An 18,855-nucleotide genomic window follows, 5' to 3' on the forward strand; every position below is an offset into this window, starting at 1 on the left:
TGAAGTTTCATCTTTAATATTTCAATACAACATTATGTTACAAACTAATATTAATAATTATACTTTGGCTTATCATACTTTGTTTTATAATTATATATACTTTGAGATTAGATCAGTTAACAAATATTGTACTATTGTTTTACATGCCTGTACTCATATCATCCATATTTTATTATAGGGAAACAAACATCAGTTCTGACTGCATCTGTAGGAATCATAGTGGTTGTTCTGGTTCTCATCCTCTGTCTCTCTGGACTCATGTGGTTCAGGTGAGTGATCTTTTAACGATTATTTCACTATAACACTTTTTATTAACTTAATTTGTTCATTGATTAATTCAAGAATACGTTATTTAATTAATGTGCAAACCAGGAAGAAGGCCTCCAAATCCACCTCTGACACAAGAGACACATCAGAGAATGTACAGGTGAGTCTGTTACTATCAGATTATTTGTATTGCTTTGTGGGACATTTCTACTCATTATGTTGTCTGTTCTCTCTCTCCATCAGGGAGACTCTAGTCCAGTGTATGACAACATCTCAGGCATGGCCATGACCTCTACTGCAGCACAGACAGCAGCCACAGATGACCAGGATGACATCCACTATGCCAGCGTCCACTTCTCTCACTCCAAAAACCAGGAAGTGCCTCTGTACTCCACCGTCCAGCTGCATCAACCCCAGAAACAGGATGAGGATGTCCAGTACGATGCTGTGAAATTCAATTGGCCCAGTAACTCCAACCGGTGAGCATATTCTGCCATTAAAATAACAGAGACATTTCTGGAGCATTGTGGATACACCACATTAAAGCAGAAGTTGGCTTTTTTACAACCAAATTTATATTTTTTATGTAAATGCCATGTTATAGAAAGGTCCAGACACCTTTTATTGTGACTTCACTTGTTTTAGAGAAACTTTCCCCAACCAGTAATTCACTTCCTCATCCTCGTTGTGCAGTAGAGGCTCTGAAAAAAGATGAACAAATGCTCCAAAAACACCCAAATACGTCTTTTAGAAACAGAAAGCTCTCAGTATAGTGATGCAGGACTTTAGATGTAACAGTTCTACACATGAAAGTGTGACATTCCAAACTTTATCAACAATGTTATATTCTATTTTCTGTGACTCGTGCTGTTTCCCCGTCCAACTGTTCCATTCTCAGTGTATCATGCTGCTAGAACGGACGAGAAGCATCGTTCAAGTCTCAACAACATGGAACATAACGTTGTGGATTAAGTTCTGAATGACACAACTTCATGTGTACAACATGTAAAGACCTGCATCACTATAGACTACTTAGAGATTTTTAGTTTCTAAAAGGATGTTGTGGGTGTTTGTGGAGCCACTTACTGAACAACGAGGATGAGGAAGTGAATAGATGCTTGGGGATAGTTTCTCAAAAACAAGTGAATTCACAAAGAAAATCTGACCCTCCTATAACATTCCAGTTACATATGTTTTTAGATTTGGTTGTAAACAAGCTTTATTCTTGATTACAGCTCATTCATATGCTGCTGCTTATTGGACGAGAAGACCATGACATCATTAATAAGTGAAAGAGTTGACCACTAGTGGCCACTAGTGACGGCATTTCCTTACAAACCCAACAATATAATGAGAGAGTGGTGGTTTTGAGGAACTGTTCTGTGTTCCAAATGGAACCCTATTCCCTATTTAGTGCACTACTTTTCACCAGAGCCATATAGGCCTTGGTCAAAGTAATGCACTATAAAGAGTATATGAAGGTTTTTTGGGATGCAGATTCTGTTTAATTTCTGTTTCTCTCTCTTCAGACCCACGGCAGCACAAGCAGCTGAGGACTCCTCTGCGATCTATAGTAGAGTCAACAAACCCAGAAGACCTGAACACAACAAACCCAGAACCAAGAGGACCTGAACAAAACAAACCCAGAAGACCTGAACACAACAAACCAAGGACCAAGAAGACCTGAACACAACAAACCCAGAACCAAGAGGACCTGAACACAACAAACCCAGAACCAAGAAGACCTGAACACAACAAACCCAGAAGACCTGAACACAACAAACCCAGAAGACCTGAACACAACAAACCCAGAACCAATAGGACCTGAACACAACAAACCCAGAACCAAGAGGACCTGAACACAACAAACCCAGAAGACATGAACACAACAAACCAAGGACCAAGAGGACCTGAACACAACAAACCAAGAACCAAGACCTGAACACAACAAACCAAGAAGACCTGAACACAACAAACCCAGAACCAAGAGGACCTGAACACAACAAACCCAGAACCAAGAAGACCTGAACACAAGTTTGACAGGAACCCTGTATATCTGGACCTGTATAGTCAAACTAAGTGTTATAATATTATATCATGATATGCCATTTAGAAACACTTTTATCCTAAGTGACTTATTATGTGTGGACACATCTTTCATGCCGGTGGCCGCATTGGGAATTGAACCCATACACCAGGCTCTACCAACTGAGACACAGGACTACTGTATTCACACTTAGTTGGAGAGCTGATCTAGGGTCAGCACCATGCTCTACCAACACACAGGACTACTGTATTCACACTTAGTTGGAGAGCTGATCTAGGGTCAGCACCATGCTCTACCAACACACAGGACTACTCTATTCACACTTAGTTGGAGTGCTGATCTAGGGTCAGTTTTGCCTTTTAAACTATGATGAATAAGAGGGGGAACCTTGTAAATAATTTTTGTTAAATATTTGTCCATTCATTTAAGTAACATGGAACAGAATCTGAAGACAATAACTTTGCTTTGTATTTCTGAAATAGCCTCGATGTCCAGTTATATTCTATATGAAGGCTGAGAACATTATAAATATGTTTTAATTTCTTCTTGATGTTCGCTCACAGGAACAATACTTCTATTCTACAGTACTATTCTGTTACATTCTACAGTACTGTTCTATTCTGTTACATTCTACAGTACTGTACTATTCTATTACATTCTACAGTAATATTCTGATACATTCTACAGTACTGTACTATTGTATTACATTCTACAGTACTGTACTATTCTATTACATTCTATAGTAATATTCTGATACATTCTACAGTCCTGTACAGTACTATTATGTTACATTCTACAGTACTGTACTATTCTATTACAGTACATTCTTCAGTACTATTCTATTGCAGTATACTGTACTATTCTAGTATGTTATACAGTCATATTCTATTACAGTACTGTACTATTACAGTACTGTACTATTCTGTTACATTATACAGTACTATTATATTACAGTACTGTACTATTCTATTATATTATACAGTCCTGTACTATTCTATTACATTATACAGTCCTGTACTATTCTACTACATTATACAGTACTGTACTATTCTATTACATTCTACAGTCCTGTACTATTCTATTACGTGATACAGTACTATTCTATTACAGTATAAAGTTCTGTTAGATGATACATAATATACGTTTACTTGGTTTGTTCATATACATTTATTATTGGTTTTATGGCAAAGTTATGGTAGTATTTTGCCTCAAGGTTCTGATGCACCGTTTCTTATCACTTTGTAGTGTCTGTGAATGTCATTAATGTGATGGCATGCTATTTTATTAAATCGATTACCTAACGTTTAATTGATTACGTGATTGAATTAAATCATGCAACAATTACCTCAGTAATAACCTGGGGCACCACGGAGAATATTGTTTAAAGGAGTTCCGTCTTCTGAATGAACTCTTACAGATCTAAATCTCTTACATTTCAGTCATCAATTATTCTTGACCTCATTCAGTCTCATCTGAATGTCGTAAAATTATTGGTTATCTGCACGAACTCTGGTTTCCATAATGAATCAGCAATATACAAATTGGCTTATATATTTACTAACTAAATAATCACACAGAATTCCGTAAACAAACAGTAGATATTGGGCCGGAAGGGAGAGTGGAGATCCATGGAGGGGTACGTTTTACCCCCCTGACAGCCCTAATGAGTCTGTGTTTGGGGATAGAGGAGAGCTAGGGGTGGAGGCTGTGGGGATAAATATGGGCACCCTGTCCAGAAATTCCTCAATGACCACACCATCTTTGTTCTTGTCCATTTTCTAACAGAGAAACAGCTGAATATTTAACCCTTTCTCCTCCCCGAGGGTGTCTCAGGAGGAGTGGGATATGCTAAAAACGATTTCCATTTCACACCACACACACTGTACAGGATACACACTTACACCTGAAACAGGACAAATATAAATAACCTCTATTTGACCTTTTGGTTGTTCACAAAGTCAGAATGCAACAATAAAGAGGTTATGTCTAGAGGGTCCTTTTAAAACCCTTGTGAAAAACACAGGATGTAGACGTATCTAACCCTGGGGCCTGGATCCAATTAGAAAACAATGAAGGTAGAATTATCTAACCCTGGGGCCTGGATCCAATTAGAAAACACTGGCGGTAGAATTATCTAACCCTGGGGCCTGGATCCAATTAGAAACCGTGCTAAAGCATTTAAAAGGTCATTTCCAATTGAGCCGACATCTGCTGTGTTTACCTTGAATGTGATCTCCACTAACGCAGGAACTCTGCCTTTAAATAAAAGCATTGTCTACAAGCACATTAGGATTGAATCAAGGCCCACAGTGGATTCAGAAAGTATTCAGACCCCTTGACTTTTTCCACATTTTGTTAAGTTACAGCCTTATTCTAAAATGGATGAAATTGTTTATTTTCCCGTCAATCTACACACAATACCCATTAATGACAAAGCAAAAACACATTTAAAAATGTTTGCAAATGTATATAAAAAATACTGAAATATCACATTTACATAAGTATTCAGACCTGTGGTTAGTTCTGTTACCTGGAATAAGTTGTCGACATGCTCCATGGGTAAATTGTTCTGCATACAGGGGTACGTTTTTTATATTATTTAACCAAGTAAGTTGACTGAGAACACATTCTCATTTACAGCAATGACCTGGGGAATAGTTACAGGGAGAGGAGGGGGATGAATCAGCCAATTGGAAGCTGGGGATGATTAGGTGACTGTGATGGTGTGAGGGACAGATTGGGAATTTAGCAAGGACACCAGGGTTAACACCCCTAGTCTTATGATAAGTGGCATGGGATCTTTAGTGACCAGAGAGTCAGGACACCCGTTTAGCATCCCATCTGAAAGATGGCACCCAACACAGGGCAATGTCCCCAATCACTGCCCTGGGTCATTGGGATATTTTTTAGACCAGAGGAAAGAGTGCCTCCTAATGGCCCTCCAACACCACTTCCAGCAGCATCTGGTCTAACATCCAGGGACCAACCCTGCTTAGAATCAAGCCAGCAGTGGGATGCAGGGTGGTATGCTGCTGACAAACACATTCCCATCATACTGTATCATAGATGGAGTGCATGATATCAGTCATCCCCCAGAACGAACCCCCCCCACCCCCCCCGGTCAAAAGTATTGCACTATATAGGGATTAGGGTGCCATTTGAGACAGAAACACTGTAACAGAATATGACATTGACATGTTGTACCAATACAGACATCAGTTTGTAGCAGTGTTGTTAGAGAGAGGTAAAGAGAAAGGTTTATGTTCGGGCGCCAGACAGGTGTTAACCTGCTGAACTGAAAAGAGTAGGATTAGATAGAGAACCACTACCAGACAGGTATTAAACTGCTGAACTGAAAAGAGTAGGATAGATAGAGAACCACTACCAGACAGGTATTAACCTGCTGAACTGAAAAGAGTAGGATAGATAGAGAACCACTACCAGACAGGTATTAACCTTCTGAACTGAAAATAGTAGAATATATAGAGAACCACTACCAGACAGGTATTAACCTGCTGAACTGAAAAGAGTAGGATAGATAGAGAACCACTACCAGACAGGTATTAACCTGCTGAACTGAAAAGAGTAGAATAGATAGAGAACCACTACCAGACAGGTATTAACCTGCTGAACTGAAAAGAGTAGAATAGATAGAGAACCACTACCAGACAGGTATTAACCTGCTGACCTGAAAAGAGTAGGATAGATAGAGAACCACTACCAGACAGATATTAACCTGCTGAACTGAAAAGAGTAGAATAGATAGAGAACCACTACCAGACAGGTATTAACCTGCTGACCTGAAAAGAGTAGGATAGATAGAGAACCACTACCAGACAGATATTAACCTGCTGAACTGAAAAGAGTAGAATAGATAGAGAACCACTACCAGACAGGTATTAACCTGCTGACCTGAAAAGAGTAGGATAGATAGAGAACCACTACCAGACAGATATTAACCTGCTGAACTGAAAAGAGTAGAATAGATAGAGAACCACTACCAGACAGGTATTAACCTGCTGAACTGAAAGGAGTAGAATAGATAGAGAACCACTACCAGACAGGTATTAACCCTTTAGAACTGAAAAGAGTAGAATAGATAGAGAACCACTACAAGACAGGTATTAACCTGCTGACCTGAAAAGAGTAGGATAGATAGAGAACCACTACCAGACAGGTATTAACCTGCTGACCTGAAAAGAGTAGGATAGATAGAGAACCACTACCAGACAGGTATTAACCTGCTGAACTGAAAAGCGTAGGATAGATAGAGAACCACTACCAGACAGGTATTAACCTGCTGAACTGAAAAGAGTAGGATAGATAGAGAACCAGTACCAGACAGGTATTAACCTGTTGAACTGAAAAGAGTAGGATAGATAGAGAACCACTACCAGACAGGTATTAACCTACTGAACTGAAAAGAGTAGAATAGATAGAGAACCACTACCAGACAGGTATTAACCTACTGAACTGAAAAGAGTAGGATAGATAGAGAACCACTACCAGACAGGTATTAACCTGCTGAACTGAAAAGAGTAGGATAGATAGAGAACCACTACCAGACAGGTATTAACCTGCTGAACTGAAAGGAGTAGAATAGATAGAGAACCACTACCAGACAGGTATTAACCCTTTAGAACTGAAAAGAGTAGGATAGATAGAGAACCACTACAAGACAGGTATTAACCTGCTGACCTGAAAAGAGTAGGATAGATAGAGAACCACTACCAGACAGGTATTAACCTGCTGACCTGAAAAGAGTAGGATAGATAGAGAACCACTACCAGACAGGTATTAACCTGCTGAACTGAAAAGAGTAGGATAGATAGAGAACCACTACCAGACAGGTATTAACCTGCTGAACTGAAAAGAGTAGAATAGATAGAGAACCACTACCAGACAGGTATTAACCTGCTGAACTGAAAAGAGTAGAATAGATAGAGAACCACTACCAGACAGGTATTAACCTGTTGAACTGAAAAGAGTAGAATAGATAGAGAACCAGTACCAGACAGGTATTAACCTTCTGAACTGAAAAGAGTAGGATAGATAGAGAACCACTACCAGACAGGTATTAACCTGCTGAACTGAAAAGAGTAGGATAGATAGAGAACCACTACCAGACAGGTATTAACCTTCTGAACTGAAAAGAGTAGGATAGATAGAGAACCACTACCAGACAGGTATTAACCTGCTGAACTGAAAAGAGTAGAATAGATAGAGAACCACTACCAGACAGGTATTAACCTGCTGAACTGAAAAGAGTAGGATAGATAGAGAACCACTACTAGACAGGTATTAACCTGCTGAACTGAAAAGAGTAGGATAGATAGAGAACCACTACCAGACAGGTATTAACCTGCTGAACTGAAAAGAGTAGAATAGATAGAGAACCACTACCAGACAGGTATTAACCTGTTGAACTGAAAAGAGTAGGATAGATAGAGAACCACTACCAGACAGGTACCAGACAGGTATTAACCTGCTGAACTGAAAAGAGTAGGATAGATAGAGAACCACTACCAGACGGGTATTAACCTGCTGAACTGAAAAGAGTAGAATAGATAGAGAACCACTACCAGACAGGTATTAACCTGCTGAACTGAAAAGAGTAGAATAGATAGAGAACCACTACCAGACAGGTATTAATCTGCTGAACTGAAAAGAGTAGGATAGATAGAGAACCAGTACCAGACAGGTATTAACCTGTTGAACTGAAAAGAGTAGGATAGATAGAGAACCACTACCAGACAGGTATTAACCTGCTGAACTGAAAAGAGTAGGATAGATAGAGAACCACTACCAGACAGGTATTAACCTGCTGAACTGAAAAGAGTAGGATAGATAGAGAACCACTACCAGACAGGTATTAACCTGCTGAACTGAAAAGTGAATAGAATGTGCAGATCTAGTTGCTCTCATGGGTGAGACAAAATAAGGTCAAACGATGCTTAAAATATCTCTGTAATGGATCCAAAAGACTAACACAATACCCAGCAAACATGTCCACGTTGGCACAATGTGGCCCCAATGCAGGCTAAAATATTAGCCCCACATAGGGTTGATGTACCTTCGCGCATGGCCTCTCCATTGAGGGCAGCCCTCACTTTGCCTAAAATAAGCCCACCATTTTGGATCAGCTGCTTGTTACATTGTATCAGAAAGACAAAGTAGTTGCTATCATAAACACTGAACAAAATTATAAAACACAGTATATAAAGTCTTGGTCCCATGTTTCATGAGCCAAAATAAAAGATCCAAGAAATGTTCCATACACATTTGAGGGATCGTGCAATTGGCATGCTGACTGCAGGAATATCCAACAGAGCTCTTGCCAGAGAATTGAATGTTCATTTTTCTACCATAAGCCACCTCCGTTACACACACAGTTACCAGTTTTAGTTTTTCATACCACATGCACTTATTTCAGTCTTTTACAGACTCATTGGCTGTGTACTAGTTTTTTTTTAAATGGTTTTTTTTTGTATTTTACCCCCTTTTTCAATCTTGTCTGATCGCTGCACCTCCCCAAGGGGCTTGGGTTCACGCATCCTCCGAAACATGACCCTCCAAACCGCGCTTAACACAACACGTTCAACTGACTACCGGGGTCAGCCTGCAGGCACCCAGCACGCCACAAGGAGTCGCTAGAACATGTTAAGCCAAGTTAAGCCCCCCCTGGCTAAACCCTCCCCTAACCCAAACGACACTGTGCGCCGCCCTATGGGACTCCCGATCGGTTGTGACACAGCCTGGGAACGAACCCGGGTCTGTAGTGACGCCTCTAGCACTGCGAAGTGTCTCGCCACTCGGGAGGCCCACAATACTTTAAAATAATGACATTACACAAAAGTTTAACTGCAACGACACTGTCAGTAACGGTTGCATACATTTTGTGACCTTAGAAGGTTCTATCTGAAAAAATATGATTCCGAGATAATTGGCTTTAAAGTTCCGAACCCTCATTGGTTTCACTGTTGTCAGCAATTTCTCTTATATTATTTTTTAACTCAACCAAATTCGAGTATTTTCAAACCACGCCCCCGGATATTTTAACGAGCCCCCGCCTCTACATCATGTTGGACTGGTGTGGGCTGGCCTGTGCTGGGTTAGCCCGTGTTGGACTGGTGTGGGCTGGCCTGTGCTGGGCTAGCCCGTGTTGGACTGGTGTGGGTTGGCCTGTGCTGGGCTAGCCCGTGTTGGACTGGTGTGGGCTGGCCTGTGCTGGGCTAGCCCGTGTTGGACTGGTGTGGGTTGGCCTGTGCTGGGCTAGCCCGTGTTGGACTGGTGTGGGCTGGCCTGTGCTGGGCTAGCCCGTGTTGGACTGGTGTGGGCTGGCCTGTGCTGGGCTAGCCCGTGTTGGACTGGTGTGGGCTGGCCTGTGCTGGGCCAGCCCGTGTTGGACTGGTTTAAGCTAGCCTGTTGGGCTTGGTGTGGGTCAACCCGTGTTGGGCTTGGTGTGGGTCAACCCGTGTTGGGCTTGGTGTGGGTCAACCCGTGTTGGGCTTGGTGTGGGTCAACCCGTGTTGGACTGGTGTGAGCTTGTATGGGCCAGCCCCTTGGGGGCCAATGGGGTCCTGTTTGCTGGGTATGAATTGAGTGACAGCATAGCAGTTGAGCTTCTCTATCCAGTTAAAAGTTATCTAACCAACCACGGGTGGCCTCACATGCCCATACCTCACATGCCCATACCTCACATGCCCATACCTCACATGCCCTTACCTCACATGCCCATACCTCACATGCCCATACCTCACATGCCCATACCTCACATGCCCATACCTAAAACGTATACGAAGGAGAAAATGGAAATACAGTCTAAAGCCGGGACTCAACATTCTACTAACTGTACATTTGACTTTTGACACAAATCATCTATTTTGACAACTTTCCCAACAAGCTAGACAAAAAAATAGAACGTATGAAATATTGGTCTTCTCTGCTATTCAAATCAGAAATAGTTTTTACCCAATACAGCTGCTTTAGTAGCTGCATCAACTACTTTCTCTCAACTTTGAAGTAATAACTCACTTTGAGGTCCTCCCTCGCCTCCTCCAGAGAGCAGCAGGCGGGTTGTTCGTGCAGCCTGGAGATCTGACACACCACACACACCGGCTGCTTGTCCACCAGACAGTACAGCTTCAGTCTCTCTCCATGTGTAGCGCAGTAACCCTCCAAATATGACCCGGCCGCGGCCGCGGCAGCCCTCAGCTCCCTCTCCTTCACAAAGGCCTCGCACAGGTTCTTCAAGATCAGGTTCCTTGGCGGTCTGGATCCGGAAGCAGACAGCCTTCTCCTGCAGATGGGGCATTCCCGGTATTCCCGGTGTTCCCAGTACTGCTGCAGGCAGGGTTTACAGAAGCTGTGGTTGCAGGAGAGGAGGACGGGGTCTCTGTAGATGTCACAGCACACAGGACAGGAGAGATCCTCTTCTGGGAGGGAAGACAGAAGGCGGGACGCCTTCCCTCTCCTTTCGTTGGTTGTTGGTTTGTTTTTCACTGCTGGTCCGTGTGTGCGTGTGTCCACCAGCTGGTGCACTGTTAAATTTAGTTTCACTTTCTTTACAAATTCAAGACCCAGAAGTTTTTAGAATCGAACTTTTAAACACTTTAAACTGAAATATAAAATCTACGATACAGTATATTTTCTTCATACAGTACAAACCTTAACTGATATCCATTTGCACTGGAAAAGTCCAAACACGACACTCCGCAACAGGCAAAGAAGAGATAGAGCAGGTGCAGGGAGTGAGTGGGAGAGAGAGAGAGAGAGAAATATAGGCCCTGGGTGGGTGGAGGTTTCACTTAAGGACCAATGGAATGGTCTACAATGTGCAAACGCCATGCAAAACGAACTCACCCAATGAGAGAGAGAGAGAGAGAGAGAGAGAGAGAGAGAGAGAGAGAGAGAGAGAGAGAGAGAGAGAGAGAGAGAGAGAGAGAGAGAGAGAGAGAGAGAGAGAGAGAGAGAGAGAGAGAGAGAGAGAGAGAGAGAGAGAGAGAGAGAGAGAGAGAGAGAGAGAGAGAGAGAGAGAGAGAGAGAGAGAGAGAGAGAGAGAGAGAGAAAGAGAGATATCTACACAGTAGGCGGGTTCAAAACCATAGAGGTAGATAGAGCGCCCTTCTTTGATCTGTGCCATGGTGGCTTCTGTGACAGCATAGGCAACACCATTAAGGGCCATCTCCATTTTCCTTCTATGAGTTGGTAATCAAACTGAAAGTGTGCCTACCTTCATGTTCAAATCGAACCAAAAGTGCACATGGGTCGTCCATACCGGAGAGAAACATTAGAAATGCACAAAGTGAGACAGGCTATAGTGGGTCTTTTTTTTGCGCTTCATTTCCAAATCATCCTAAAGTATCTACAAATGTATGGTGTAGCTCAATGAAGTTACTTATAGGTGAACTGGACATGAAGTCTGAAAATGCTTAGGTACCATTGACTTGCATTGGATTCGTGCAGTAAATGCTAAAAAGTTAGCTTTTGAAACAGTGGCCAGGTAAACAAAACCAAAGCATCTGTTGCTGTCATAGCTTGTCCATAGACTGCTGAATGTAATGTGGATGAACTATCCAAGTCCTGGTCTAAAGAGGAAGAGAATTGTTGGTTTTTAGCCTATAGGACAAGCTAGGTTTAATCTGTGTCCAGGAAGTCGTCCCTCACGACTTCCTGGACACAGTAAATCAAACCCCTCCACAGTGTCAGTGTTGAGTCTGGTCGTGATTGGTAACACTGGCCAGGGTCGGGGTGCAGCAGGAAACGCCATCCTGGTCAGAGAGGCGTTCTAAGGCGTTCTTCTCTCTGGTTGCCGTGACAACAGAGTGCCAGTGTTGGACCGGGCCAGCTGTTGCTACCGCTACCGGACCGACCGGACCGACCCCCCCTGCCGCTGCCGCCATGTCACCGTCATCGACACAATGGGCGTCCATGGAAACGGCGCAGGGCAGAGTGTGTTGTTCTCGCCGCCCCGGGCCACCGCGTGTTCCTGCTGGTGATCAGGTTGGGTGTGAGGTTCACAGAGGAGGAGAGGAACGACGTCGTGAGGTGGATCCAGGAGAACTTTGGAGAAGAGTCTTTAATGTACACCATGGTGCTGTTCACTGGGGGAGAACAGCTAGAGGGGAAACCAGTGGAGGACCTACTGAAGGACAACAGTCAACTGCTACAACTAATCAGTACCTGCAGGGGCAGATATCATGTCTTCAACAACAAGGAGAAAGGTGACCACACTCAGGTCACTGAGCTGCTGGAGAAGATAGAGGAGATGGTGGAGAGCAATGGTGGAAACCACTTCAATGTCAACACACACCCAGTAAGCGAGAAAGAAGGGTCTGGTGTGGTGGTCACCATGGTGATGTTAGTGGCAGTTGGAGGTGTGTTCAAATTGATCGTTGATGACTTATGGATCAAAATACAAGATGGTGGGAACTTGGAGAGAAACGGACAGTGAAAGGTTGACTACTGAGAAAATCATTATCAATGTGTTATTACTAAATTAGAGCTTTGATCTAAGCTTTGGTTAGACTCATTCCTGTAATTTATGTGAGTGTAAATTGTAGTCATATGTCATTCAAGGAGAAAATATTAAGCAATACTGTATCATGTATTGTTTTATCTAACACATTTGTATGCTGATATAAAATTCCGTAAAAAATAATTACATCAAATGATGGGAAAAAAAGGAAATACTACTAATAATAATAATATAATAATATTTTTTTAAATAAATAAAATAGAATTAGCGTATAATTTTATGACCAAATAAAATGATTTAACAAATGAATGAAAAGCAAATATATACTGTCTCTTCAAACAGTAGATACGTGTTTTACCATGTGGATATGTTTATGGTTTTACGAACAGATAATTAATTCACAGACAGTACACGTACAGATGAATATGGGAAACCCATAAGAATTAGGGGGTAGGTCTATAGGAATCGTTATCTCTTATAGAACATGCTTGGAAATGGGACGATATGTCTGATTCATCCGATCCGCTAGGTGGCATCATTGAGAATGTGGACGTGGAACAAAATCAGCAGAACCAGTCACTACTTCCCTTGCGCTGTGGATTCATGTGCGTTATTGTTTATCTTTGAATGCAAAAGTGTTTATTGCAAACGGGGATTGCAATTATTTCCTTATATTACTGTACTGGCTTCTCAGTAAACCGACTCTGAACACCCATGCCCGCCTCAGATTGTTGCCTTCGTCTCTGCAGGTAGGCTATTTGATGTGTCTTGCAGTAGTAACTAGCTAGCTGATGGTTAGCTAGCTCTGGTCCAGTGCGTGTTATTCTATTTAGGAGCAACTCGTTGTTTTCGCGCGATTAGACTAGAGCAAGCTGACCAAGCGTCATAAATCAGCCAATCAACTGAGTAACTACAGTAGCCATCGCTTTCCACAATGTAAGCTATCAAATCAACTTCGCTGCAAGTATCTAACTGTCGAGTTAATTGTCAATATGTAATCAATGCATTATTCATCCAAAAGTAACTTAGGTACTGCTTCGTTTTGCACTAACAGAATGCATTTGGTTGACTTCTCCTTAAAAAAAGAGATCTCTCTTGCAAAATGTAGTGTTGAATTTCACTATGAAGATCTATTTATCCTATAATTATTTCATGGATTTTTAGGTTAGGGATGTGAAAGGTTTAAAAACCAGTAAGGGGGTCTTTCTCACCAATAATAGTTAATTTAATATATCTACTTTGGAGAGAATGCTATTGGTTTCCGAGTCAAATTTATATTCTTCAATCTTACATTGTATGCTTAATTTTCTCTCAATTCTTATTTACTTTTTCTCCATTGAATCCATTATTTCTTACAGATGATGACCAGCTCTGTCTTTAAAGGAGAGGACAAGACATCCCCCACAGGGTTCCAGCCTAGAGCTACAGGACCCTAGAATGATGATCAGCTCTGTCTTTAAAGGAGAGGACAAGACATCCCCCACAGGGTTCCAGCCTAGAGCTACAGGACCCTGAGACATTAGTTTAACAGAACCAGTTTCTCTGCCCAGGTTGAGACGAGGGGTAATGTTCCCCTGCTCAGACGTTGCATTCATCAACCAATGGTTGCCTGCCACGCCATCAACTGTGTCATCAACTGACAGATTGCTATAACATGATTTGGTTAGTTGAAACTTAAAATACATATCCAGGCTATGTGAGGTCAGGCGTCAGCAACTTCTGAGCAGAGGAACGCGCCTTACATTAACTCAAAATGGAGGGAGGAGATTTACTGCATAGCGTTAGCCTGAATCAACTCAAAATGGCTGCTGTTGTTTCTTTACCTATCGTGAGACTCCACAGACTAACGAAGGATCAACTGTCTCTCGCTGCTCAGAAGAACAATAACAAACCAGGCAGAAAACCAACGAAGAAGAAAAACTTCACCACCAGGGGAAAGAAACAATCCACAGGAAAAGGAAACGACTCGGCTGACAGCAAAAGTGTTTCTAGCCAGGAATCACCGGCCCCTAAGTGGGGGGGTCGCCCCAAGGGAACCAAAAACAAACCCAAAATAAGTCTACAACTCTCCAGCGCCATCTTGAGGCCTGACGAGGTAAAACAAGAGGTAGGTTAAAACTTGTGGCTTTTAAATGAACATTTAATTGAGATCTTTTATAGCATTTGTATATGTCTGTGTGAATGTTACAGTTATATGTTTACTAGATATCTGTGTTTGAAGGTTACAGCTATATGTTTACTAGATATCTGTCTGTGTGAATGTTGCAGCTATATGTTTACTAGATATCTGTCTGTGTGAATGTTGCAGCTATATGTTTACTAGATATCTGTCTGTTTGAAGGTTACAGTTATATGTTTACTAGATATCTGTCTGTTTGAATGTTACAGCTATATGTTTACTAGATATCTGTCTGTGTGAATGTTACAGCTATATGTTTACTAGATATCTGTCTGTGTGAATGTTACAGCTATATGTTTACTAGATATCTGTCTGTGTGAATGTTACAGCTATATGTTTACTAGATATCTGTCTGTTTGAAGGTTACAGCTATATGTTTACTAGATATCTGTCTGTGTGAATGTTACAGCTATATGTTTACTAGATATCTGTCTGTGTGAATTTTCTACATTGTAGAATAATAGTGAAGACATCAAAACTATGAAATAACACAAATGGAATCAAGAAGTAACCAAAAGTGTTAAACAAATCAAAATATATTCAAATAGCCACCCTTTGCCTTGATGACAGCTTTGCACACTCTTGTCATTCTCTCAGCTTCATGAAGTCACCTGGAGTGCATTTCAATTAACAGGTGTGCCTTGTTAATTTGTGTTATTTCTTTCCTCAATGTGTTTGAGCCAATCAGTTTTGTTGTGAGAATGGGGGTATACAGAAGATAGCCCTATTTGGTAAAATACCAAGTCCATATTATGGCAAGAAGAGCTCAAATAAGCAAAAAGAAACGACAGTCCATCATTACTTAAAGACATGAAGGTCAGTCAATACAGGAAATTAAGAACTTTGAAAGTTTCTTCAAGTGCAGTCGCAAAAACCATCAAGCGCTATGATGAAACTCTCTCATGAGGACCGCCACAGGAATGGAAGACCCAGAGTTACCTCTGCTGTAGCGGAAAAGTTCATAAGAGTTACTAGCCTCAGAAATTGCAGCCCAAGTAACAGACACATCTCAACATCAACTGTTCAGAGGAGAATGTGTGAATCAGGCCTTCATGGTCAAATTGCTGCAAAGAAACCACTACTAAAGGACACCAACAAGAAGAAGACTTGCTTGGACCAAGAAACATGAGCAATGGACATTAGACCGGTGGAAATTTGTCCTTTGGTCTGGAGTCCAAATCGGAGATTTTTGGTTCCAACCGCTGTGTCTTTGTGAGACATGGTGTGGGTGAACGGATGATCTCCACATGTGTATTTCCCACCGTAAAGCATGGAAGAGGAGGTGTTATGGTGTGGGGGTGCTTTGCTGGTGACACTGTCTGTGATTTATGTAGAATTCAAGGCACACTTGACCAACATGGCTACCACAGCATTCTGCAGCGATACGCCATCACATCTGATTTGCACTTAGTCCCACTATCATTTGTTTTTCAACAGAACAATGACCCAACACCTTCAGACTGTGTAAAGGCTATTTTACCAAGAAGGAGAGCGACGGAGTGCTGCATCAGATGACCTGGCCTCCACAATCCCCCGACCTCAACCAAATTGAGATGGTTTGGGATGAGTCGGTCCGCATGGTGAAGGAAAAGCAGCCAACAAGTTCAGCATATGTGGGAACTCCTCCTAGACTGTTGGAAAAGCATTCCAGGTGAAGCTGGTTGAGAGAATGCCAATAGTGTGCAAAGCTGTCAAGGCAAAGGCTATTTGAAAAATGTCTAATATTTTTATTTAACACTTTTTTACTACATGATTCCATATGTGTCATTTCATAGTTTTGATGTCTTCACTATTATTCTACAATGTAGAAAATAGTATAAATAAAGAAAAACCCTTGAATGAGCAGGTGTTCTAAAGCTTTTGATCGGCAGTGTATGTTTACTATATATCTGTCTGTGTGAATGCTGCTGGTATATGTTTTACTAGATATCTTGACGTATCATACAACCAGCGCTGAAGTCTCCTCTTGGAAAATAAAGCTATTCTATTCTAAACCAGGTGAAACAAGAGATGGACGAGCTGCCTATCGAAATGAGAAGTGATGAACACTGGTTGAACTCTGTGAAGCCAGAGAGCTACGACCCAGAGATGGGTAACACCAGGGGACCTACAGAGAGCGACCCCAGGACAGATGCACATCACTTGGGTATCAAGACGGAGGATGTCCCCCTGTACCACCAGGATGATGGGAGGCGGCTGCGGTCGTCTACCGTTCAGCCATTCAATCTGGCTGCGTTGCGGTCCGAGACGGAATGGTGGCCTCGCAACCAGAAGGTCCGCCGGTTCCCGTGTCCAGATTGCGGCCAGAAGTTCTTCTCCAAAACCACACTGGAGTTACATTCCCGGATCCACACCCGGTACCAGCCGTACTCCTGTGAGGTGTGCCATAAAACGTTCTCCCGGAAAGGCGGTCTGGTCGAGCACCGACCAATCCATACGGCGGAGCGCCCCTTTGCCTGCCTCCAATGTGGCAGAACCTTCACGTTCAAATCCAACCTGACCCGCCACATGCGGTTCCACGGCGACGCGCGGCCCTACGTCTGCTCCCAGTGCGGCCAAGGCTTTAAGATCTCCGCCCAACTCAAGAGCCACATGATTTCCCACAGCGGGAATAAACCGTACGTGTGCCCGGAGTGCGGCCAGTGTTTTGTCCGTTACATGAGTCTGAAGTATCATCGGCTGAGCCACACCGGCGAGCGCCCGCTGTCCTGCCCAGAGTGTCCCATGACCTTTGCTCGGCCGCACACCCTTATGATCCACCGGCGACAACACACCGGGGAGACGCCGTTCTCTTGCCAGGACTGTGGGAAGAGGTTCAAACAGGGGTGCCAACTGAAAGACCACGTTAGAAGGAAACACACAGGGGAGAAACCGTACAAATGCTCCGAGTGTGACAAGTGCTTCGTCACTTCGGCGTCCTGTAAAGTGCACATGGTTGTCCACACAGGAGAGAAGCCGTACAAATGCACAGAGTGCTGTAGGAGCTACAGTCAGAGTGGGGGCCTGAAGAGGCACAGGTGTGAGCAGCGAACCAGGTGAGAGGAACCTTGGGGTATGCCCCAAATGGCACCCTATTCTCTAAATTGTGCACTAGGGACCATAAGGCTCTGGTCAAAAGTAGTGCATTATATAGGGAATAGGGCTCTAGTCAAAAGTAGTGCACTGTATAGGGAATAGGGTGCCATTTGGGACATAGACCCAGTGTTCTGAGTGTAGGAACTGGAGAGTGGATCCTTAAAGCAGCACAGGTATAAGCAGCCACGTAGGTGACAGAAGCCAGGTGAGAGGATTCTCAGGTGTCCTGAAAGAAGCAATCTGGGATTGGTACATACATTTTTAAAACTTTGATTCTTGAAGATTATAACTTAGAAATGCCTCTTGAATTTAGTTAAATTGTTTTACCCCATCAGAACTCTAAATATATGATCGCCTCACCAGGGAAAACAATAGGCTGTTCCATTCCATCAGTTATTGATCCCTCAATAAAATGATCTGTTTTCACTGTGATGCAGTCCCACTCTCACCTGATGTGTGATGTGAAAGTTCAGGGCCGGTTTCCCAGACGCAGATTAAGCCAAGTCCTGGAATTAAAAGCAGGAGAATCTCCAGTGAAATAGGTTTTTATCCTAGCGCTAGGCTTCATCTGTGTCCGGGAAACCGGCCCTCCATGTTGTAAAACAAACAGTCTTTGTATTGAAACTTTGTATAGAAAACATGCATCTACTATTAATGGCATGGTTAGTAGAGACTGAAAGCCTTTTGTTGGAGAGGATTATTAGGATGTATAGAACAGGTATGTACCATGATGATGGGTGGAACGGAGCAAATGGAATGGCTTCTAACACATGGAAACCATATGTTTGATGTATCTGATGCCATTCCACC

General features: G+C 42.6%; 1 protein-coding gene and 1 long non-coding RNA gene across 2 annotated transcripts; both read left to right on the plus strand.

The window, feature by feature from the left end:
* Positions 1–206: 206 nt before the first annotated feature.
* LOC120019306 lies at positions 207–589 on the plus strand. The gene is made up of 3 exons (XR_005472321.1): positions 207–269; positions 373–427; positions 511–589. It is a non-coding gene; the product is annotated as an uncharacterized LOC120019306 (long non-coding RNA).
* A 12,801-nt stretch (positions 590–13,390) lies between these two features.
* On the plus strand, positions 13,391–18,855 carry LOC120018853 (zinc finger protein 37 homolog). Its single transcript, XM_038962075.1, has 3 exons — positions 13,391–13,540; positions 14,150–14,898; positions 16,969–18,855. Exons 2-3 carry the CDS (start codon positions 14,545–14,547, stop codon positions 18,007–18,009), a joined length of 1,395 nt encoding a protein of 464 aa, XP_038818003.1. The 5' UTR covers positions 13,391–13,540; positions 14,150–14,544; the 3' UTR covers positions 18,010–18,855.

This window comes from Salvelinus namaycush, chromosome 2, assembly GCF_016432855.1.
Source record: "Salvelinus namaycush isolate Seneca chromosome 2, SaNama_1.0, whole genome shotgun sequence".
In the NCBI taxonomy this organism is placed as follows: Eukaryota; Metazoa; Chordata; class Actinopteri; order Salmoniformes; family Salmonidae; genus Salvelinus; species Salvelinus namaycush.

What these genes read in the sequence shown, in the direction of transcription:
- LOC120018853 (XM_038962075.1), top strand. Translation starts at nt 14,545, where the DNA reads ATGGAGGGAGGAGATTTACTGCATAGCGTTAGCCTGAATCAACTCAAA. An exon ending in CTGACGAGGTAAAACAAGAG is followed by an intron (nt 14,899 to 16,968) that starts GTAGGTTAAAAC and finishes ATTCTAAACCAG; the next exon opens with GTGAAACAAGAGATGGACGA.